Here is a 23,432-nt window from a genome sequence, read left to right as displayed (position 1 = left end):
CTTGTTTTACTATATTGCTTGCATTAGTCTAGACACAAATACAAACCCAAACAAATTGTGACCCTAGCATAAATTGAGATAGATAGACTTAGAACCCAAAGCACACCGTCCCATGGATCGACCTTGACTTACCACTAACTAGTTGTATGTTGAGTATTATAAATGTGTTTTGATTGGGTGTACAACGACACGCCCACGTCAAAAATGGAGTATTTTGATAGTGGGTGATGTCGTCACTCATCCAATCAAACACATTTATAATACTCAACAAACAACTAGTTAGCGGTAAGTCGAGATCGATCCATGGGACGGTGTGCTTTGGGTTCTAAGTCTATCTATCTCAATTTATGCTAATGTCACAATTTGGTTGGGTTTGTAGTTGTGTTCTAGACTAATAAAAGTAATAAAGTAAAACAAGCAATAAAAGGAAGGATGTAAGCAAATAATTAAAAGTGTTAGGATATCATGGGGTCATAGGGGATTCATGGTTTTAATCATACAAACATGTTTACAATTATATGCAAGCAATTAGTGTTGTGGGGGAACCGAGTTGGTTTATGTCTTACGGTTCATAGGAAGAGTTGGGTCCCGGAGCCGAATCGATTAGATTGTACAACACCTACAAGTCGACTTACTTTCCTCCTATTCAACTTCTATGCATGGTCTAACAAGACTCGAGTTGGTTTATATCTTACAAGTCAAGTTGAGTAGATAAGAGATGGTTAAAATGCAAGGATTCATAGGCTTAGCATTTCATCAAACATAACATGTGCATAAAGTTGACATCACAACAAGCAAGCAATTTGATTATGAAAACATATTAGATTAAGCATGAATCAATCCCATGTTGGTTTTCCCTAACTACCCACTAATCCTAGCTAAGAGACTACTCATTCATTATCAAGTTTAACATGCTAACAAGGTTGTCAATCATATTAACAAGGTAAAACATGATGAACAAGTAAGAAAGATTAACAATAATTTAAAACAAGGATTAAGAGGATTATACCTATGGAGATTCCAAAACAATAATGCAAGGAATAATAGAAGAAACTTGATGATTGATGGAAGGTTGTCAATCTCCCAATAATAACCCAATAATCTTCAATTACCCAAAAGTGATGAACTTGAATAATAAACTTGAACAATAATTAAGGAGAGATTAATGTGAGATTTGTGGAAAGATTGAAGAGTAATCGATTCTAATCTACTCCTAATCTAATCTAAGAGAAGGATTGATTTAACCTAACGAAAACTTGATAAAAGGATCCCCCCCGCTTGTTTTTTTACAAGTGGGGTATATATAGTAGAAATTAGGTGGATGCATTAGGGTTAACTAAGGGCTAAACTAGTAATTACACTTTTGAGATTTGAGCAGGGAGACTCCGGTATTCTTTGAAGGAAGGGTGTCTTTCTTTGAAGCTTGAAGAAGACGAAATTGTGTTGTGAGGGAATCCGGGCGGATTGTTGTCGGGACGGGCGGATTGTAGAAGGGGAAAACGGGCGGATTTGGGAGAAGACGCACGTCTTCTGTGGTTTGGGGACGGCCGTATTCTAGAGAATCCGCACGGGTTGGAGGGCTATCTCGTTTTCTCTTCTATTCTTCCCTTTCCTTTATTTCCACTTTATTCTTGTGGGATTGGCCTTTAGTTCTCGCTTCCTCTTCATACTAGTCCATCAAATATCGTCAAATAGCTTCCGAATATGCACGAAAGACGGGAATTTCCGCCTTATTATCTTCTTTCCTACAAAACATATGAAATGCGATAGAAAAGCAAATAGGAAGGTTTTGACGGATAAAATGGCCATAGAATGTTATAATAGTATGCAAAATAGGCTCAATTAGGGGACTAAATGTGCGCAAATAATGGTCACATTAAATATCCCCAAACCGAACCTTTACTCGTCCCGAGTAAAGAGGTGACAAAAACTAGACCTTTATTTAAACTAACCTACTAATATAACCGATATGAGACAATTAGCGGGTCTCACTCCGCCCCTTCAACTCACAACAAGACAACCATGAGGTAGGATGCCTTCTTGCAAGGCAAGGTGGGTCTTGCCAAAATGGCGACACATCCAAGCATTAAAGCACACAAAACAAGTAATGGATGCATCTACAAAAGGAATAGCTACTTCCTCATCAAGTGGCGGAGGCAACTAAGAGAGAACAAATTTAAGAGCATGTAATCCTTCACAAATACTAGTTCAACAAATTACTAAGGCTAAGAGGATGGCACTAAATCACCTCCAAATGGTGTTAAACTAGACTACTTTCGTCCTCAATTTCTAAATGCTTTCGTCAAGAGCGATCGGATGGTGGTGGAATGATGATCCCTATGATGTTAGTAGCATATGACATGACAAGTCTCGAATTCTCTACAAAAGTAAAGGTCATGGATCGTCCCAAACTCGACAAAGTGGCTTGACAAAAGGCTTTTTGGGAATGAAATGCTCAAATATTTATAAACACGGGTGGATATGACTAGTATTCAAAATTGTCCTCATTTAACTTTCACATTTCAAAAATTTAAGATGGGGTTTGTCCCTTCCGGGCTAGTGTCCTTTGCTTTCGCCAATCGCTTATTAGGCAACCGGTTAACCTCTAGACAATAGCTTTTCGGGGTGATAGTCACTCTGTCTCTGGGCGGCCGAATTCACAACCGTGTGGGGGCCCAATTCAATGGATCCCGCTCCAAATCACATCGAAGTGGTACGCCTCCATCAAAACAACTAAATTTCTCAATATTTCAACATTTCATAACATTTGAGGTTTCCTTAGCAATAAATTACTTCCACATGACAAAATTTTCGAAATGAGCACTTCAAACTTATTGATAGAAAGTATTTTTTGGTTGCCTTACCACAAGGTCAATCAAGGTCACCTATCCAACCTCGTGATGCGATGTGGACTTTGTTAACCCCTCCTAGCAAATCTCCTATTGTTTGTCAAGGTTCTTTCAATTTCACGATCAAAAGGTAACAAATCACCTTGTGACCTTCTAGACATGCAAAATATCAATCAACTCGAAAACAATTAGAACAAACCTTGAGGAGTTTTACTTCCCCAAGGCAAAGAAAAACACAACTAATAACAATATAAGAAAATCTAAATCAAGTTAACACCGTCCCAGGCAACGGCGCCATTTTTGATCGGTCCGTTTCGTGTTCACAATTTAATAGATGTTGTCGTTGGGTCACGTCCGAATCAAAACACAATTTATAGCTTCACAAACAACTCTACAATTAGTAAAGAGGCAAGGGTCGGATCCCAAGGGACGGGAATTGAGATGAGATTTCTATTGAAACTAGTGGTGTCTTAGGGGTGTCACAATTTGGGTTGATGTAGAAGGTCACTAAACTAAATAGCAATGAAAGTAAATAAGCAAGATGAATTAAAAGGGTTGTAAACAATTGATAAAAAGCACTAGGGTGTCATGGGGTCATAGGGGAATCATGGGAATTGATCATACAAACATGTTCTCAAATTATAAGCAAGCAATTATTGTTGTGATGGATTGAGTTGGGTTATATCTTACAATCCTAGGAAAGTTTGGGTCCCGGAGCCGAATCGATTAGATTGTACAACACCTACAAGTCGACTTAGTCTTCCCTATTCAACAACATGCATGGTCTAATGAGACTCGAGTTGGTTTATGTCTTACAAGTCTCATTGAAAAGATAGGTGATGGGTAAAAAATGCAAGGATTCATAGGCTCACATTTCATCAAACATAACATGTGCATGAGTTGAGATCAAAACAAGCAAGCAAATAAACCATGAAAGTATATTAATTTAAGCATGAATCATTCCCCATGTTGGTTTCCCCTAATTACCCATTAACCCTAGCTAGGTCACTACTCACTCATTATCATGTTGATCATGCTAGGAAGGTTGTCAATCATACCAACAAAATGAAACATGATGAACAAGTGAAAGTAATTAACAATAATTAAAAAGGGATTAAGAGGATTATACCTACTAATGATTCCAATAATAAAGCAAGAATAAAAGAAGTACTTGATGCTTGATTGAGAGGTTGTCAATATCCCAATAATAACCCAAATAATCTTCAATTACCCAAAATAAAGGATGAACAAAAGAGAGATTAAGGAAATAAAACTTGTATTAGAACTTGATTAATTGTTGATTACAATACTAACGAGAGATTTGATTGATATTAACTACTCTAATAATTGATAAGAAGAACATACTCTTCTAATTAGACTAATGGGGTATTTATAGTGGAAATTAGGTGGATGCATTAGGGTTAACTAAGGGCTAAACTAGTAATTACACTTTTTAGATTCAGCAGGGAGGAGCCGGTATTTTTCGAAGGAAGGGCTTCTTTCTTTGTAGCTTGGAGAAGACGAAATTTCGCTGTACTAGAATCCGTGCGTATTGGAGTCGGGACGGGCAGATTCAGGCAGGGGAAGACGGGCGTCTTCAGGGGAATCCGGGCGGATTCTGTTGCTTCTGTCCGGGCGTCTTTGAAGGAAGACGCATGGATTGTGCTTGTGGAGGACGGACGGATTGTAGGCAATCCGCTCGGATTGTAGCTCAGCATAGTTTCTTCTTCTTTTCTTCCCTTTTCTTCATAAAATCCTTGGGGATTTCCTTGGGGATGCAAGGATCCTTTCTTCAACATTGCTCATCTACTATAATATGTACAAAGGCCTTCTAATCTTATCTCTCCTTGATGCTTGGTCATTGAATTCAATCAATTTAGTCTCGTTTTGCCATGAAAATGCAAGATTTGCACTCCTTTCCTACCAAGGGATCAAAATCTCAAAGAATATGCAAAACAAAGAACTAAAGACAATAAATGACCCAAATATGCACTAAAAAGCATGGGAACAAGGCTAGTTCGGAGGCTAAATATGCGCTAATTATGGTCACATCAAATATCCCCAAACCGAACCTTTGCTCGTCCCGAGTAAAGAGGTGACAAAGACTAGGACCATTATTTAAACTATCCTAATAATATAGCCGATATGAGACAATTAGCGGGTCTCACTCCGCCCCTTCAACTCACAACAAGACAACCATGAGGTAGGATGCCTTCTTGCAAGGCAAGGTGGGTCTTGCCAAAATGGCGACACATCCCAACATTAAGCACACAAAATCAAATAATGGATGCATCTACAAAAGGACTAGCAACTTCCTCATCAAGTGGCGGAGGCAACCAAGAGAGAACAAATTTAAGAGCATATAATCCTTCACAAATACTAGTTCAACAAATTACTAAGGCTAAGAGGATGGCACTAAATCACCTCCAAATGGTGTTAAACTAGACTACTTTCGTCCTCAATTTCCAAATGCTTTCGTCAAGAGCGATCGGATGGTGGTGGAATGATGATCCCTATGATGCTAGTAGCATATGACATGACAAGTCTCGAATTCTCTACAAAAGTAAAGGTCATGGATCGTCCCAAGCTCGACAAAGTGGCTTGACAAAAGGTTTTTTGGGAATGAAATGCTCAAATCTTTATAAACAAGGGTGGATATGACTAGTATTCAAAATTGTCCTCATTTAACTTTCACATTTCAAAAATTTAAGATGGGGTTTCGTGTTCACAATTTAATACGTTGACGGGTCACCTATCTCAAAAATAGATAAACAAGTAAGAACTTTATTGTTTGAGTATGACTATGGGTATGGGGAGTTTGAGGAGCAAGTCAACACATCAAAATGGCGCCGTTGCCGGGGATGGTGCTATGTGATTAAGTTCTTACTTGTTTGTCTATTTTTGATTGTGCTTTAACTTTGAGGAACTTGTTCCTCAAGGTTCGTTTTTACCGTTTTTGTGTAGTTTCCATGCTTGTAGTTGTTTCCTTGTCTTAGCTATGATGGCTCAAGACTTGTCATATGGAGGGTATGTGGTGGATCTTTTGAGTATGACTATGGATATGGGGAGTTTGAGGAGCAAGTCAACACAAACTTACCTTACTACTCATACAATGAAAATCCTAACTACTACCCCAACTTTCCCCACCAAAATCACCACATCCAATACCCACAACAACCAACCACCCAAAACTCACTTTACCACCAATTCCAAATGCCACAATACAACCACTTTCACACCTACCCACAACAAGAAGATGAACCCATTCAAAATGTGATTCTCCAAATGATGGGAGATCAACAAAACTTCTTCAAACAAATTCTAGAAGAGAGCCAAAGAAGGGACATTGTTCTTCAAGGCATTGTTACTCAAGGTGAGGAGTTGGAAATTCAAATTGCCCAAAGAAAAGAAACCCAACTAACTACCCCTAACCACTCTTTAGACATTGACCATGAATGTGAGTTTGAAGGAGTTACCTTTGATAACAAGTGGGAAGAGCCAATCCCTTTGAGCTCTTGTGAGTATGAAAGTGTGGTATTTGATGATGAAGACATGAGGTTGAGTAAGCCAAATACTCTTAGCCTTTGTGAGTATGAGGGTGTGACATTTGATGTGAACATTGAGATGGTGGAGGAAGAATTAATGAAGAGGAGTGAAGCCCCCATCTATGATTCGTATGGAGATAGCGATGATGACAAGCCTATGGAAGAAGCTTATGCGGGATATGTGTCTTGCAATGAAGAAGAGGAATGGAGTTATGAGATTGCCTTACTTGAGGAGCCCATCCTTGAGAAATTTGAGGTATGCTTCCATGAAGAAGATGAATTCCTTTTCCCCATTTCCCATGAAGACTACTTGGCCCCTACCATGGAGCCAATGATTGTTGGAGAGGATATGGTGGACCTCCTTCAAAAGGTCAAGGGATCATACAAAAGCTACTTGGTGAGAAATCTCAAAGAGAAGCTTGCAAATGAGCTTGCTTGTGGAAATTTGGCACCCACAACATCAACCCCTAAGGTATCCGGTCATCAATGTTATGAGAATTCTCCTTCTATTCTTGAAGGATTGACAAATTCAAATGCTATCATCATCACCGAAAGTGAAAGAGAAGGTGGAAAATGGAAGTCTCCGGACAAAAATAAACCATACTTCATACCTAGTGATGAAAGGAATCATGGGCTAATTGGTTTGAAACATCGTGAATATCCAAGTGCCAAGAAGAGGAAGAAAACAAGAATGAATGACAAAGTCCCTTGGCCAAGCTTCGTCTTGAAGTTAAGAAAACCATACTTATGCTTATTTGGAGCTTGTTCGCAAGCTTTTGATCTTCTACTAAGAGCCTTGAGCTCTATGGACAAGAATTTCTACAATTTGAACTAGTTTGGTGGAGTTCTACCTCAAACCACTATTTGTAAGATATCATTTCCTTTAACTTTGCATTACATTTACACTTGCATTTAGTTATTTACATATACATTTAGCTTGCATTTGTATTTTATTTCATATTGCATTTACATTAGTTAGTTCATATAGTATAAGTTGCATTGTAATATATCTCACATGATTCATGTAGTTAGTTGCATATAGACTAGAATTCTTGCATAATCACTAATGACCAATCCTATTCTTTTCTACACTAGAAATAGTATTTAAATCGGTTTGGGGAGGTTTGATCATACGTGACTTAAGCATTTACCATGCATCATATAATCAAGTGTAGATTGCATTCATTTGTTATATATGTCATATAGAATTGCATTTAGTTAGAGCATGCATTCACTCATATGATATCATTGCATTTGTACTTTATTTCAAAAAATCAAAAATCCAAAAACATGTATTTCCTTTTTATTCCTACTCCTACATGTACATTGAGGACAATGTCCAAAATAAAGTGGCCGATGGGAATTTATATTCCAAAAATGAGAAAAATTGAAAAAATTTCGAAAAATCCCAAAAATATGTTCTTTATTTTCACAAAATCAAAAACCATAAAAATTTGAAAATTTCAAAAACCCAAAAACATGTTCATTTTCTTTGTAGTGTAGTCTTGTATATATTGTCTTGTATATATTGTGTTTGTTTATCCTTGTTCACATTGATTGACTATGCCATATGCGAGACATAAGGATATTGAAAACCGCATGGTATGATCTTTCCAATCTCCTTTTTCCTCTTTATGTTAATGACTATGTGGCTTTATTTTAATTGATGCGGTATAACAATCTGAACTTAGGACTTGCATTTAGTTTATATGGCATATTAGTTGGCAGAAGCATATGCATTAGGATCTTTATATGCTAGTTGCATCATGGCATGTAGTTTGCATGTTAGAAAATTTTGCGAAACCGTCTACTTGGGAAGCTTGACAAGTGTATATAGGCCCTAGTAGATGCCTTTTCTTCTTAAGACTTTGCTTGTTAGAATGCTTGTAAAACACCCTAGGATGTGTCATGCTAGTATCCTTTGACCCATGGATTAAGGCCTAGTCAAGAGTACCTTGTGGTGTGATAACTCCTTAGCTAACGTTTATTCCAAGGTGACCCTTAAAACCATGCATCCATCCATCATCCATGTTCTACCACATTTTTGTCATCAAAGGGAATGGGCACAAAAAGAAATCAATTTGAGTTCAATGAAATGAAAAGTGAAAGAAAGTTTGCAAAAAAATGCATAAAATGAAAAGAGGAGCAAAAATAGAACTCCTAAAGCTTCAAATATAAGCCACCCTCCCTACATATGGGGTGACTTTGAAAATGTTCAAAAGAAATGCAAAGAAAAGTTGAAAGTTGTCAAGTGTTGAAATGCCAAAAATCAAAAAGAAATGGCAAGGAAGTGTTCTCAAATGTTATATGCCTCAAGAAATTGGGGGGAAAAAAACAAAAGCAAACTCCCAAAGTGAAACTCAAATATCTATTGATCCCTTTATCCATCGTATCCATTTTTGTGCATGGTAGAGAGGGGACGACCCTTCTTCTTGTCTAGGCAAGAGGGGGAATTCCGCGATCCTCCAGTGTTTCTAACACCATAGGGAGTCTATTCTTGACGAAAGCATTTAGCAATTGAGGACAAAGGTACCCTAGCTTGACACAATTTGGAGGTGATTTATTGGTATCCTTCTAGGCTTAGTAGTTTGAAGAAATTGCATCTATGAAGGAGTGTGTACCCTAGAATTGCTTCCCTTGTAGATAATTTCCGCCACTTAGATGAGGAAAGTGGCTATTCTTTTGTAGATGCATCCATTATTTGATTTTGTGTGCTTAATGCTTGGATGTGTCGCCATTTTAGCAAGACCGACCTTGCCTTGCAAGAAGGCATCCTACCTCATGGTTGTCTTGTTGTGAGTTGAAGGGGCGGAGTGAGGCCCGCTAATTGTCTCATATCGGTTATATTAGTAGGATAGTTTAAATAAAGGTCTAGTTTTAGTCACCTCTTTACTCGGGACGAGTAAAGGTTCGGTTTGCGGATATTTGATGTGAACATTATTTGCGCACATTTAGTCCCCTAATTGAGCCTATTTTGCATACTAATATAGCATTTCATGGCCATTTTATCCGCCAAAACCTTCCTATTTGCTTTTCTATCGTATTTCATATGTTTTGTAGAAAAGGAGATAATAAGGCGGAAATTTCCGCCTTTCATGCATATTTGGAAGCTTATTGATGATATTAGATGGACTAGTATGAAGAGGAGGCAAGAATGATGACCAAAGATGTAGGAATAAAGTGTATATAGAAGGATTAAAGGGTTAAAAGTAAGAATGACGAGAGGGAAGGCATTACAAGAAAAAATCGCTCGAAAACCGAACCAAGGGTTTCTCCTTTGGCTCTGAAAATATGCTAGATGGAACGACGTCGAAAAAATAAGTGATCTAGGCTTTTGAATCACTCCAATAGGAGCCCGGATGAGAAAATGACGTCCGTTTTACAATCCGAGCTCAAGATACAGCTCAACCCGCTCGCGTTGAAGCCCAGAACGCCCATATTTCGCTCGGGACAGGCGTATTCCTGGACAGGAAACTTTCCCTTGCTACGTGAACCAAAAGACGCCCGTCTTGCTCCAAATCCGCCCGTCTTCCCCTGCTCCAATCCGCCCGGATTCTCCCAAAGACGCCTGGGCAGAGACCACCGAATCCGCCCGTCCCGACCGAAAGACGCCCGGATTCCCTCACAGCACAATTTCGTCTTCTTCAAGCTTCAAAGAAAGACACCCTTCTTTCGAAAAATACCGGCGTCTCCCTGCTCTAAACTCAAAAGTGTAATTACTAGTTTAGCCCTTAGTTAACCCTAATGCATCCACCTAATTTCCACTATAAATACCCCATTTGTAATAATCAATCAATCAAGTTTTCATTAGATTAGAATAAAGTTTTAGAGTAGAAATCCTTCTTTAGATTAAATTAGGAGTACATTAGAATAGATTACTCTTTAATCTTTCAACAAATTACACATTAATCTCTCCTTAATTATTGTTCAAGTTTATTATTCAAGTTTGTTACTTTTGGGTAATTGAAGATTATTGGGTTATTATTGGAGGATTGACAACCCTTCATCAATCAATCAAGTTTCTTCTATTATTCTTTGCTTTATTATTTGGATCACCTCAAGTTTGGTATAATTTCTTTACCCTTTAATCTTAATTGTTCATTTCTTCATTCTATTATCATGTTTATGCTTGTTGTGATGTTTGACACCATTAATGACATGTTTCCCATGATAATGAGTGAGTAGTCTTTTTAGCTAGGATTAATGGGTAATTAGGGGAAACCAACATGGGATTGATTCATGCTTAATCTAATATGTTCACATGATTAAATTGCTTGCTTGTTGTGATGTCAACTTTATGCACATGTTATGTTTGATGAAATGCTAAGCCTATGAATCCTTGCGTTTACAACCATCTCTTATCTACTCAACTTAACTTGTAAGATATAAACCAACTCGAGTCTTGTTAGACCATGCATAGAAGTTGAATAGGAGGAAAGTAAGCCGACTTGTAGGTGTTGTACAATCTAATCGATTCGGCTCCGGGACCCAACCCTTCCTATGAACCGTAAGACATAAACCAACTCGGTTCCTCCGCAACATTAATTGCTTGCTTATAATTGTAAACATGTTTGTATGATCAACACCATGAATCCCCTATGACCCCATGATATCCTAGCGCTTTTAATCATTTGTTTATATCTTTCCTTTTATTGCTTGTTTTACTTTATTGCTTTTATTAGTCTAGAACACAACTACAAACCCAAATCAATTGTGACACTAGCATAAATTGAGATAGATAGACTTAGAACCCAAAGCACACCGTCCCATGGATCGACCTCGACTTACCGCTAACTAGTAGTTTGTTGAGTATTATAAATGTGTTTTGATTGGGTGTCACAAGGGTATGTTGACCCTAATGACCCTTTGCCCTCTTGGGCACAACCGGAACACTTGTTCCCTAATCAAGGGAACCAAGCTTGGGATCGCCAAGGAGAAGGGTACTCGGGTCAAGGAGGAGAATTTGACCAAGGAGGGTATTGGGGTCAAGAAAGCGGGTATGACCAAGCCGGGAGTTCTCATCGCTATGGCTATGATCAAGATGAGGATGATTAGTGAAAAAGGCCTACCTCACCACCTCCATTTGTATGATACTCAACTCTCCCTCTCTCTTTTGTACATACATTGCATTTAGTGTAGTTTTCGCATACATTTGCTCCATATTGCATTTGCATTAGTTAGTTTATATAGTATAGTTGCATTGTATATATCTCACATGATTCATGTAGATAGTTGCATATAGACTAGAATTCATGCATAGTCGCTAATGACCAATCCTATTCATTTCTACACTAGAAATAGTGTTTAAATCGGTTTGGGGAGGTTTGATCATAGGTGACCATAGTCTACTAGAAAACATGCATCATATAGTGTAGTTTAGATTGCATTTATTTGTTATATTTGTCATATAGAATTGCATTTAGTTAGAGCATGCATTCATTCATATCATATTGCATTTGTACTTTATTTCAAAAAATCAAAAATCCAAAAACATGTATTTCCTTTTTATTCCTACTCCTACATGTACATTGAGGACAATGTCCAAAATAAAGTGGGGGATGGGAATTTATATTCCAAAAATGAGAAAAATTGAAAAAATTTCGAAAAATCCCAAAAATATGTTCTTTATTTTCACAAAATCAAAAACCATAAAAATTTGAAAAATTCAAAAACCCAAAAACATGTTCATTTCCTTTGTAGTGTAGTCTTGTATATATTGTCTTGTATATATTGTGTTTGTTCATCCTTGTTCACTTTGATTGACTATGCCACATGCAAGACATGAGGATATTGAAGACCGCATGGTATGATCTTTCCAATCTCCTTTTTCCTCTTTATGTTAATGACTATGTGGCTTTATTTTAATTGATGCGGTATAACAATCTGAACTTAGGACTTGCATTTAGTTTATATGGCATATTAGTTGGTAGAAGCATATGCATTAGGATGTTTATATGCTAGTTGCATCATGGCATGTAGTTTGCATGTTAGAAAATTTTGCGAAACCGTCTACTTGGGAAGCTTGACAAGTGTATATAGGCCCTAGTAGATGCCTTTTCTTCTTAAGACTTTGCTTGTTAGAATACTTGTAAAACACCCTAGGATGTGTCATGCTAGTATCCTTTGACCCATGGATTAAAGCCTAGTCAAGAGTACCTTGTGGTGTGATAACTCCTTGGCTACCGTTTATTCCAAGGTGACCCTTGAAACCATGCATCCATCCATCATCCATGTTCTACCACATTTTTTTGTCATCAAAGGGAATGGGCACAAAAAGAAATCAATTTGAGTTCAAAGAAATGAAAAGTGAAAGAAAGTTTGCAAAAATGCATCAAATGAAAAAAGGAGCAAAAATAGACTCCTATGCTTCAAATATAAGGCACCCTCACTACATATTGGGTGACTTTGAAAATGTTCAAAAAGAAAAAGCAAAAAGTCGAAAAATTGTCAAGTATTGAATTGCCAAATATCAAAAGAAATGGCAAAAGAAAGTGTTCTCAAATGTTATATGCCACAAGAAATTGGGGGGAAAACAAAAGCAAACTCCCAAAGTGAAACTCAAATATCTATCGATCCCTTTATCCATCGTATCCATTTTTATGCATGGTAGAGAGGGGACGACCCTTCTTCTTGTCTAGGCAAGAGGGGGAATTCCGCGATCCTCCAGTGTTTCTAGCACCATAGGGAGTCTATTCTTGACAAAAGCATTTAACGATTGAGGACAAAGTTACCCTAGCTTGACACAACTTGGAGGTGATTTATTGGTATCCTTCTAGGCTTAGTAGTTTGAAAAAATTGCATCTATGAAGGAGTGTGTACTCTTGAATTGCTTCCCTTGTAGATAATTTCCGCCACTTAGTTGAGGAGAGTGGCTATTCTTTTGTAGATGCATCTATACTTGATTTTGTGTGCTTAATGATTGGATGTGTCGCCATTTTGGCAAGACCCACCTTGCTTTGCAAGAAGGCATCCTAACTCATGGTTGTCTTGTTGTGAGTTGAAGGGGCGGAGTGAGACCTGCTAATTGTCTCATATCGGTTATATTAGTAGGTTAGGTTAAATAAAGGTCTAATTTTTGTCACCTCTTTACTCGGGACGAGTTAAGGTTCGGTTTGGGGATATTTGATGTGAACATTATTTGCGCACATTTAGTCCCCTAATTGAGCCTATTTTGCATACTATTATAACATTCTATGACCATTTTATCCGTCAAAACCTTCCTATTTGCTTTTCTATCGCATTTCATATGTTTTGCAGAAAAGGAGATAATAAGGCGGAATTTCCCGTCTTTCGTGCATATTTGGAAGCTTATTGATGATATTAGATGGACTAGTATGAAGAGGAGGCAAGAATGATGGCCAAGTATGTAGGAATAAAGTGTTTATAGAAGGATCAAGGGGTTAAAAGCAAGGATGACGAGAGGGAAGGCATTACAAGAAAAAATCGCTCGAAAACCGAACCAAGGGTTGCTTCTTTCGCTCTGAAAATATGCTAGATGGAACGGCATCGAAAAAACAAGTGATCTAGGCTTTTGAATCACTCCAATAGGAGTCCGGATGAGAAAATGACGTCCGTTTTACAATCCGAGCTCAAGATACAGCTCAACCCGCTCGGGTTGAAGCCCAGGACGCCCATATTTCGCTCGGGACGGGCGTATTCCTGGACAGGAAACTTTCCCTTCCTACGTGAACCACAAGACGCCCGTCTTGCTCCAAATTCGCCCGTCTTCCCCTGCTCCAATCCGCCCGGATTCTCCCAAAGACGCCCGGGCAGAGACCACCGAATCCGCCCGTCCCGAACGAAAGACGCCCGGATTCCCTCACAGCACAATTTCGTCTTCTTCAAGCTTCAAAGAAAGACGCCCTTCCTTCGAAAAATACCGGCGTCTCCCTGCTCTAAACTCAAAAGTGTAATTACTAGTTTAGCTCTTAGTTAACCTTAATGCATCCACCTAATTTCCAATATAAATACCCCATTTGTAATAATCAAACAATGAAGTTTTCATTAGATTAGAATCAAGTTTTAGAGTAGAAAATCCTTCTTTAGATTAGATTAGGAGTAGATTAGAATAGATTACTCTTTAATCTTTCCACAAATTACACATTAATCTTTCCAAGTTTATTATTCAAGTTTATTATTGGGTAATTGAAGATTATTGGGTTTATTGAGAGATTGACAACCTTCCATCAACAATCAAGTTTCTTCTATTATTCTTTGCTTTATTGTTTGGATCATCTCAAGTTTGGTATAATTCATCTACCCTTTTATCTTTAATGTTCATTTCTTCATTCCATTATCATGTTTATACTTGTTGTGATGATTGACACCATTAATGACATGATTCCTATGATAATGAGTGAGTAGTCTCTTTAGTTAAGATTAATGGGTAATTAGGGGAAACCAACATGGGATTGATTCATGCTTAATCTAATATGTGTTCATGATTAAATTGCTTGCTTGTTGTTATGTCAACTTTATGCACATGTTATGTTTGATGAAATGCCAAGCCTATGAATCCTTGCATTTACAACCATCTCTTATCTATTCAACTTGACTTGTAAGATATAAACCAACTCGAGTCTTGTTAGACCATGCATAGAAGTTGAATAGGAGGAAAGTAAGTCGACTTGTAGGTGTTGTACAATCTAATCGATTCGGCTCCGGGACCCAACTCTTCCTATGAACCGTAAGACATAAACCAACTCGGTTCCTGCACAACATTAATTGCTTGCAACTTTGTAAACATGTTTGTATGATCAACACCATGAATCCCCTATGACCCCATGATATCCTAGCACTTTTAATCATTTGTGTACATCTTTCCTTTTATTGCTTATTTTACTTTATTGCTTGTATTAGCCTAGGACACAACTACAAACCCCATCAATTGTGACACTAGCATAAATTGAGATAGATAGATTTAGAACCCAAAGCACACCGTCCCATGGATCGACCTCAACTTACCACTAACTAGTACTCCCTCCTATTCTTCTTTTTCTTCCCCTTTGGATGGGGCACAATATTTAAGGAAGAGAATAAAATATGAATTGTGAATTGGGTGGGGTTTGGTGATAGGAGAGAGGAATGAATAAAATAAGGAATTGTGAGTTGGGTGGGGTTTGGTGATAGAAGAGAGAAATGAATAATTATGAATTAAATAAGGAATTGTGAGTTGGGTGGGGTTTGGTGATAGGAGAGAGGAATGAATAAAATAAGATTAAAAGTTTTCAAAAAAGGAAAGGGGAAGAAAACCTGAATAATCCGTTTTAGGAAATAGGGAAGAAAATAGAGAATAGGAGGGAGTAGTTTGTTGAGAAATATAAATGTGTTTGATTGGATGTGACCCGACGACATCACCCATCAAAATGGCGCCGTTGCCGGGGATAGTGCTATGTGATTAAGTTCTTACTTGTTTGTCTATTTTAATTGTGCTTTCACCTTGAGGAACTTGTTCCTCAAGGATTGTTCTTACCATCTTTGTGTAGTTTCCATGCTTGTAGTTGTTTCCTTGTCTTAGCTACGATGGCTCAAGACTTAACTTATGGAGTATGTGGTGGATCTTTTGAGTATGACTATGGGTATGGGGAGTTTGAGAAGCAAGTCAACACAAACCTACCTTATTATTCGTACAATGAAAATCCTAACTACTACCCCAAATTTTCCAACCAAAACACTCACATCCAATATCCACAACAACCACCCATCCAATACCCACTTCATAATGAGTTTCAATTGCCACAATACAACCACTTTCACACATATCCACAACAAGAAGATGAACTCATTCAAAATGTGATTCTCCAAATGATGGGAGATCAACAAAACTTCTTCAAACAAATGCTAACCAAGATTTTTATTTCCACTCAAATTCTATGTTTCTTATACTACTATAAAGAATCATAATTTAAAAACTTAGTAACTTCGGTTGAACTAATACCACGATTTCATTTCCACTCAAATTCTATGTTTCTTATACTACTATAAAAAACCATAATATAATAACCTAGTAGTTCAACAAAGTTGAACTCTCTAGAATAGCTCAAAAAAAGTTTCACATATTAATATAGATAGATATTGATTGATTGTTAGCCAAAAGAATAAGTTGGAGAAAAAAAAACCATGAAATTTCCCAAAACGTAAACAAAAGAGGAAGATATTAAGTAGACGGTGTAAACATAAGTGATGTTCCCTAACAAAATACTCCCTCCCAGTCACTATAATGTTCCCTCTTTCCCAAAACGGATTATTCAAGTAATGTTCCCCTTTCTATTTTTAGAAACATTTACTCTTATTTTATTCATTTCTCTCTCCTATCACCAAACCCCACACAATTCTTTTACTCCTATTTTATTACTTTCCTTTATGTTTTGGCCCCACAATTCTTATTTAACTACTAATAATTCATCCTTCTCTCCTACCACCAACCCCACACAACTCTTTTACTAATATTTTAATACTTTTCCTTAAGTATCGTGCCCATATCAAAGGGGAACATTATAACGACTGGGAGGGAGTAGTCTCTAACACAAATCGATCGAGACTGCAGAGGTTCCAATCCTTGGAGAGACGCTCCTGCTTGTCTCTCTATCCATCCACAGAAATCGTAGCAGAAATACTACACAAACCCTAGAAATCCAAGAATTGAAGCTGTCCAGATCCCTTTTATCAACTCTCGCCTGGTATTTCCTTGTTCCATTCGTTATCACTTTCTTCTTCTTCTGTTCACCCTTTATTTAATTCATATATGATCCACCCCTATAAAGTACTTCTAATCAAGTTTGTTTTTTGTTCAGGTTAAACTTTGTTGTGATTACACATGGCCGTATCTTGTTTCAATGCCAATTCTGCTATTTCTGCTATTTTTTTACCCCCAAGGTATCTTCTACCTCTATTTATCTAAACTACCTCAAACATTACTTGCTTCAATCCGACCAACTTTCCAACAATATCATTGCCATTTCCGTGGCGATGCTGCTACTTAGTTATTTGGTTGGACGAATTATATATATACGGATCACGCAACGAACCGGTGGAGTTCCTCTTTTTTAGTACAGGGGATTTGGTTTGATGCATAAATTTTGTCACTTGATTTTTTGGTTTTAAAAATCAGCTCTACAAGGCTATACCTACGTTTCTTGAATGCCCCATCTGTTACAGGACTGACTCCATTGCATGGTATGGGACATCCATCAAATGGGGAGGTTGATGTGGGGTTCTCCTTTGTCCTATATCACCATCCTACATTTCTGCTATAGATGCCTTGGTTTGTTTAATGATAACAACGCGTAGGGATTGTTTGGATGAAAAGGAAATGGAGGGAGAGTTAGGGATTTAAAATCCCTTGTTTGGATAGCAACAAAGGTATGAGGGAAATTACAGGGGAGGGATCCATTTTCCCTCCTTCAAGGTAAATTAAAATGTCTCCTCAATAGGAAAGATTTGGAAGGAATTGTATCCAAACACCGACCCCCATTCCCCCTCCCCTTCCCTTCTCTCCCTTTCCCTTTCCTCCTTCCCCCTCCCCTCCCTTTCCCTCCTATTTTGGTATCCAAACAAGGACTTGGTGCTCTTTCATGATAACTATGGAAATGACTGGTTTGTTTACATTATTATTAGAAGTATTAATTTTTCCAGTTTCGACGTCTTTTGAAGCTGATCTTGTGCCAGTTTTTTACCTTTTAATAGTAGCTTGAAGAAAACTTCACTTATTCTTGGAAGAGGGAGACTTGAAGCTTCAAAGGGACATCCATTAAAGCATTCTTCTTACAGTGCACCACACAGTGGGAGGGTCTCATTTTTTGTTGAACCATAATCAACTACTAAAGAGGCTTGACAAGCTCTCATTATCTTTAACTTATAAACCACTGTCGAATCACATTACTCGTGCACGTTCTGCGTCATTTGTTTTCTTATCTGCTTTGGTGAGCTTTTCTTATTTCAATGTTTAAGGATCTTTCTTTCGTTCAACTACGATAATCTTTTCAATTATTTTTTTAAGTTGGATTAGCTCTCTGCATCGATTGATGAGTTTGGGAATTTTGTTATTTTATTTAGGATTGGTAAAAATTTAACCAAATTACTTGATGCTAGTTTTGAGATGGTTGGGTATTGTCTGAAGTGATATTTTACTGGGATAGTGGTTTGCAGTAAAGTTAGGCGGGGAGATTCTGTCATATCTCCTGCGATGTTATTCACTCCTTTTCCTTTATGGGGGAACTATGTCTTCCAAAATCATTTCAGTGTGCTTGTTGTCGGCTTTCTAGTTTAAATTGGATGATGTTGCAATTTTGGCAATCATCTAATAGGCAGTGATGTAGCATAATACGCTGTAGCCGGGAAACAAGATGAACTGATATCGCTTCAGAGTTTTGGTAGGTCGTAGCCTCGTAGGCTTGATTGGGGGTTAAACATTGTATCTGCCACGGAGGTTGCTGGGGTGGAGCCGGGAGGTAGATTTTGCATCGTACTTGTGTTTCACACCCTACATTGTATTTAGTATCATTGTACTTTAGGTGGGAAGCCGTATGTGAAGATTTCAAAAGATGATTCATGTTTGTCGACCCAAATAATTTTGGGATTACGGCTTTTGATGTCGTTTTGAAAAATAAATATGATAACTAATTGTATGTTTATTGTAATTGTAATCGTTTTTATGTAAAATAGCAGTGGATAAAGTGATAAAATAGATGGGTAGCAGGTACATTAAGGCTGGCGGGGTTTTAATATTTCACCCGTTGGAACGGTTGTGTTTGAAAACTTGTACCTGCATTGAGTAATTAGGTAGGTATCGGTAAACACTTTGCTGGGTATGGGAGCCTACATCCAACCCTGCCCAGTGACATCCCTACTGTTACTATAAAGGGATAAATCAATCAGGAATGTGAAGATGGTGGTCTTGCAGAAAGCTTTGGGAAGAAGTCTCGAGAAAAACAGGAATGCTAAATAATCTAGTCATTGAGAGGACCTTATAAGATTGTTCTTTCATGGTTGTGCGTGTGTCTTAGTCAGTCATGCATGATTTATGTCGCTTCTTTGCATACAACCAAGCTGTAAAACGTTTTATTACTTAGTTAATAATAAAATCAGTAGTTTGGTTGTATGCGCACAAACGTCTCACACTAGACTTACTGTTGTTATTGTACAATAGTTTTTAGCCTATGTAATGGCGTTTATGAAAACGTTTCTCCGTTCCAGAATGCCAGATGTGGAGCAGAGGGCCAGACTCAAACCATGGAGAAGCCGACTTCTGTAATTCAGAATGCGCCTGGTAAACTCTAACTGTCTTGTATGTTTGTAATACTATTTTCAATCCAAAGGATCTTTTTGAGGAATAAAATTACTTCTGAAGTATTCCATACTTTGTATCTTACGAGAATGCCTATCAACACCAACCTAGAACCATGGCTTTAGCTTTTTGCTGGCCATTGATATTTTTTTTATTCATTTGCAGGCAAAGAAAAATCGCCACAAATTGATGATGGTGGAACTGGACTACCACCTCGTGATGACGACGGTGGTGGTGGCGGCGGAGGTGGTGGAGGTGGCAGTTTCAGCGGTGGGTTTTTCTTTTTCGGTTTTCTTGCATTCCTTGGATTCTTGAAAAACAAAGAAAGCGAAGGGGACTACGGAGATTCTAGAAGGTGATAGATCTGATGTTCCGTAATTGGCTAAAATTTTGTCCCTCAAGAGTCAGAGGTCTTGTGGATTAGGCCACAAGTTCAAATCTCCTTCCCTCCCTGATATATTGTATTTGATCCCTGTTTCTCCTCGTACCCAAAAAAAAAGAAAAATAAATGGAACTCATCTAGAATCATATCATATATCATATATCATATATCATATCAATCAATACTATATATTAATTCCAGAAACCAAGGGACTTAAATGTAATTAAAGAAAGTTATACAAATTAATTATACTATATAGTTTTAAATCACTAGCACCGTGTGATGGACCCGATTAAGGGATCTCAATGCAAATATTATATAGTTTGGGTTAAAATTAAATTATATAGAAACTTGATAATTTTCCTAAACATTTATAAGAGACTAAAACATGGTCAATTTTCTTAAAATAAAATAATTAATTAAGATGGTCAATTTCCTTAAAATAAAATAATTAATTAAGATGTTCAATTTCAAGGAGATTAAAAGAAAGAAGATGCTTGAATTGGTAATTTTCCTAAATATTTATAGAAGACTAAAAGATGGTCATTTTCCTTAAAATAAAATAATTAATTAGTATAAACATGCACACTTATGGTATTAATTATTATCATTATAAAATTATATATTAAATTTAAAATCTATGCAATTTTATTAAACTTTATAGTTATTAGATGTATAGAGATGTTAATTATTTAACATACAAAAATATAATATAAGTAGGTGATAAATAATTAAGTTAGATTCCATAATATATAATATTGCATAATTCTTTCGATTTGATTTAATGCATACATGCAATATATTTATATAAATATATAATCCTCTTAAAATTGCATGCCTAAGTAGTAAAAGTAATTTCGTTAGCAAATAAATGAATTGGAGAATAATCACTCATTTGAATAGTTAAAGTAACAATATTATCAGCGAGATTAGTGAAAGTGGTAGAAACAACGGGAGTAGTGAAATAATCAATATTAATGCGGCAATAGTTAAAGTAACAATAATTACGACGGGAGTAGTGAAATTATCAATATTAATGCGGCAGTAGTGACAATAACAATAATTACGGCGGGAGTAGTGAAAGTAACAATGATTACGGGCAAGTAGTGAATGTTATTACTATTGTTTCATTAATAAGAGTAAAATATTAATAGCGGGAGTAGTGAATTTGTCTCAAAATTTATTCCATCGTAATTTTAGGATATGTCATAGAAAAAGATATTAATGATAAATTGATGGGTTATGTAACTTTAAGTAATTTTATTTAATGAAAAAAAATTAATGGTAAGTAGAGGTAGCCCGGGCAAAGCCGGGCACCAATACTAGTCAATACTATGTATTAATTCCAGAAACCAAGGGACTTCAATGTAATGAAAGAAATTTATACAAATTAATTATACTATATAGTTTTAAATCGATAGCACCGTGTGATGGACCTGAACAAGGGACTTCAATGTAAATATTATATAGTTTTGGTTAAAAGTATTAATTTAGATAAAACTAGAATATGGCGAGTTTCCTTAAAATAACAGGTCCCACTTACGGTGTTAATTAGTATAAATATGTTAATTATTTAACATACACAAATATAATATAAGTATATGTTAGATTTTGGAAACTATTAATAGGTAAGTAAATCAATTTAGATTTCCAAAAAATATAATATTCCATAATTCATTATATTTTTAATTTAATTAGTAAAAATAATTATTAATTGATTTTCCTTAAAATAAGCATATAAACATGCCTTACTTATGGTATTAATTAGTATAAAGATGTTTTAACATAAACAAATACTCCCTCCATGTTTTTATATATGACGTTTTGGATTTACGAGGTAAGCCTTTGACTTTAATATTTACAAAAATATATTTGTTTAAAAAATATAAAAATGGTACCATTAAATTCCTTACGAAAAACTCTTTCATATGAGTATACATATCATAATATTTAGTCTTATATTTTAAGAGATATTGAAGAGAAAAGGGAGTGTCTCGAAATGAGAAAGTCATATATAAAAAAATAGAGGGAGTATAATATAAGTATATTATATTTTGGAAACTATTAAAAAGTAGATAAATCAAGCTAGATTTCCAAAAAATATAATATTCCATAATTATTTCAACTTAATTAATTTAATGCATATATTTAATATATTTATTTCGAGTAGTGAGAATAATAAAAGTAACCTTGGGTATAGTAATCACTCATTGGATACTTAGAGAGTAAAATAATTTTGTTAGTAGTGAAAAGAATTGTTGTAACATTGGATATAGTAATATGATAGTAATCACTCATTTGAATAGTCAAAATAACAATATTAGCGGCGAGCGAGAGTAGTGAAAGTAACAGAAGTAACAACGGGAGTAGTGAAATTATCAATATTAATGTACAAGTAGTGAAAGTAACAATAATTACGGCGAGATTAGTGAAAGTAAAAGTAATAATAATAACAAATGTAATAAAATTAATAATTCTAAAAACAAAAGTAGGTATGTATGAAAAATTAGCTAAACAATCGATTTAAGTAAAATATTAATGGCGGGAGTAGTGAATTTGTATAATTATTTATTTCATTGTAACCTTAAAATATACTCTGTTTCATAGAAAAATATATTAATAATAAATTTAGGAGTTATGCAACCTTAAAGTAGTTTTAGTTAACTGAAAATATATTTTAATACTAGATAGAGGTAGCCCGGGCGAAGCCGGGCACCCATACTAGTATTATATTAAAGTAGAAACCGGTGGCCTCTATAATCACCATGTGTCATTGCCACATGTCATTTTTAGAGAAATTGACTAAATTATTCATTATTAAATATCAACATAATTATGTTAATGTTATTTAAACAATTAAACGTACACAAAGTTAGGAAACAAACAATTAAGGAAATATTCTCTAAATTGGTTATGTGAAAGAAAAACCCATATATCAATTAGCTTAATCACGATTTCAGTTTAGTAATAACCAAAGATTCTGAAATAATTATGGAGCAAACAATTAGCAAAACAAGGAAACAATATCTTTTAGAAATATCACGCGGCTTAAATAATGGCAATTAATATTTATTATTACAGTGTATTAGAAATTAAAATTAAAATTCTATATCAACTTTCCATAGTATATATAGATTTTGGTGGTTTATTTGTTAACCATAAAAAAAATCATTATTTTGGAATATATAGCTTGACTCCTTGATAAATGACACGGAGTACTTTTTTTTTTTTTTTTTTTGATAAATGAGAGTACCATCTTTACAATATTTTTAGGTCTTATCTTTTTTCTTAGTTTCTATAATACTCCGTAGCAGTTAACACATGATGTGAATTGTGAAACATGTACAACAATAATTATGCTCATACTTTTC

The 23,432-nt window shown here is 36.0% G+C and overlaps 1 protein-coding gene across 1 annotated transcript; it reads left to right on the top strand.

Moving 5' to 3' along the window:
* Nucleotides 1-5,869: 5,869 nt before the first annotated feature.
* On the top strand, nucleotides 5,870-20,204 carry LOC141640650 (uncharacterized). Its single transcript, XM_074449360.1, has 5 exons — nucleotides 5,870-5,876; nucleotides 16,941-17,073; nucleotides 17,188-17,269; nucleotides 19,589-19,661; nucleotides 19,845-20,204. Exons 1-5 carry the CDS (start codon nucleotides 5,870-5,872, stop codon nucleotides 20,036-20,038), a joined length of 489 nt encoding a protein of 162 aa, XP_074305461.1. The 3' UTR covers nucleotides 20,039-20,204.
* Nucleotides 20,205-23,432: the final 3,228 nt, after the last annotated feature.

This window comes from Silene latifolia, unplaced genomic scaffold (genome assembly GCF_048544455.1).
Source record: "Silene latifolia isolate original U9 population unplaced genomic scaffold, ASM4854445v1 scaffold_96, whole genome shotgun sequence".
Lineage (NCBI taxonomy): Eukaryota > Viridiplantae > Streptophyta > Magnoliopsida > Caryophyllales > Caryophyllaceae > Silene > Silene latifolia.
The sequence above is the reverse complement of the archived record's forward strand: the minus strand, read 5'-3'. Positions and strand labels throughout refer to the sequence as shown.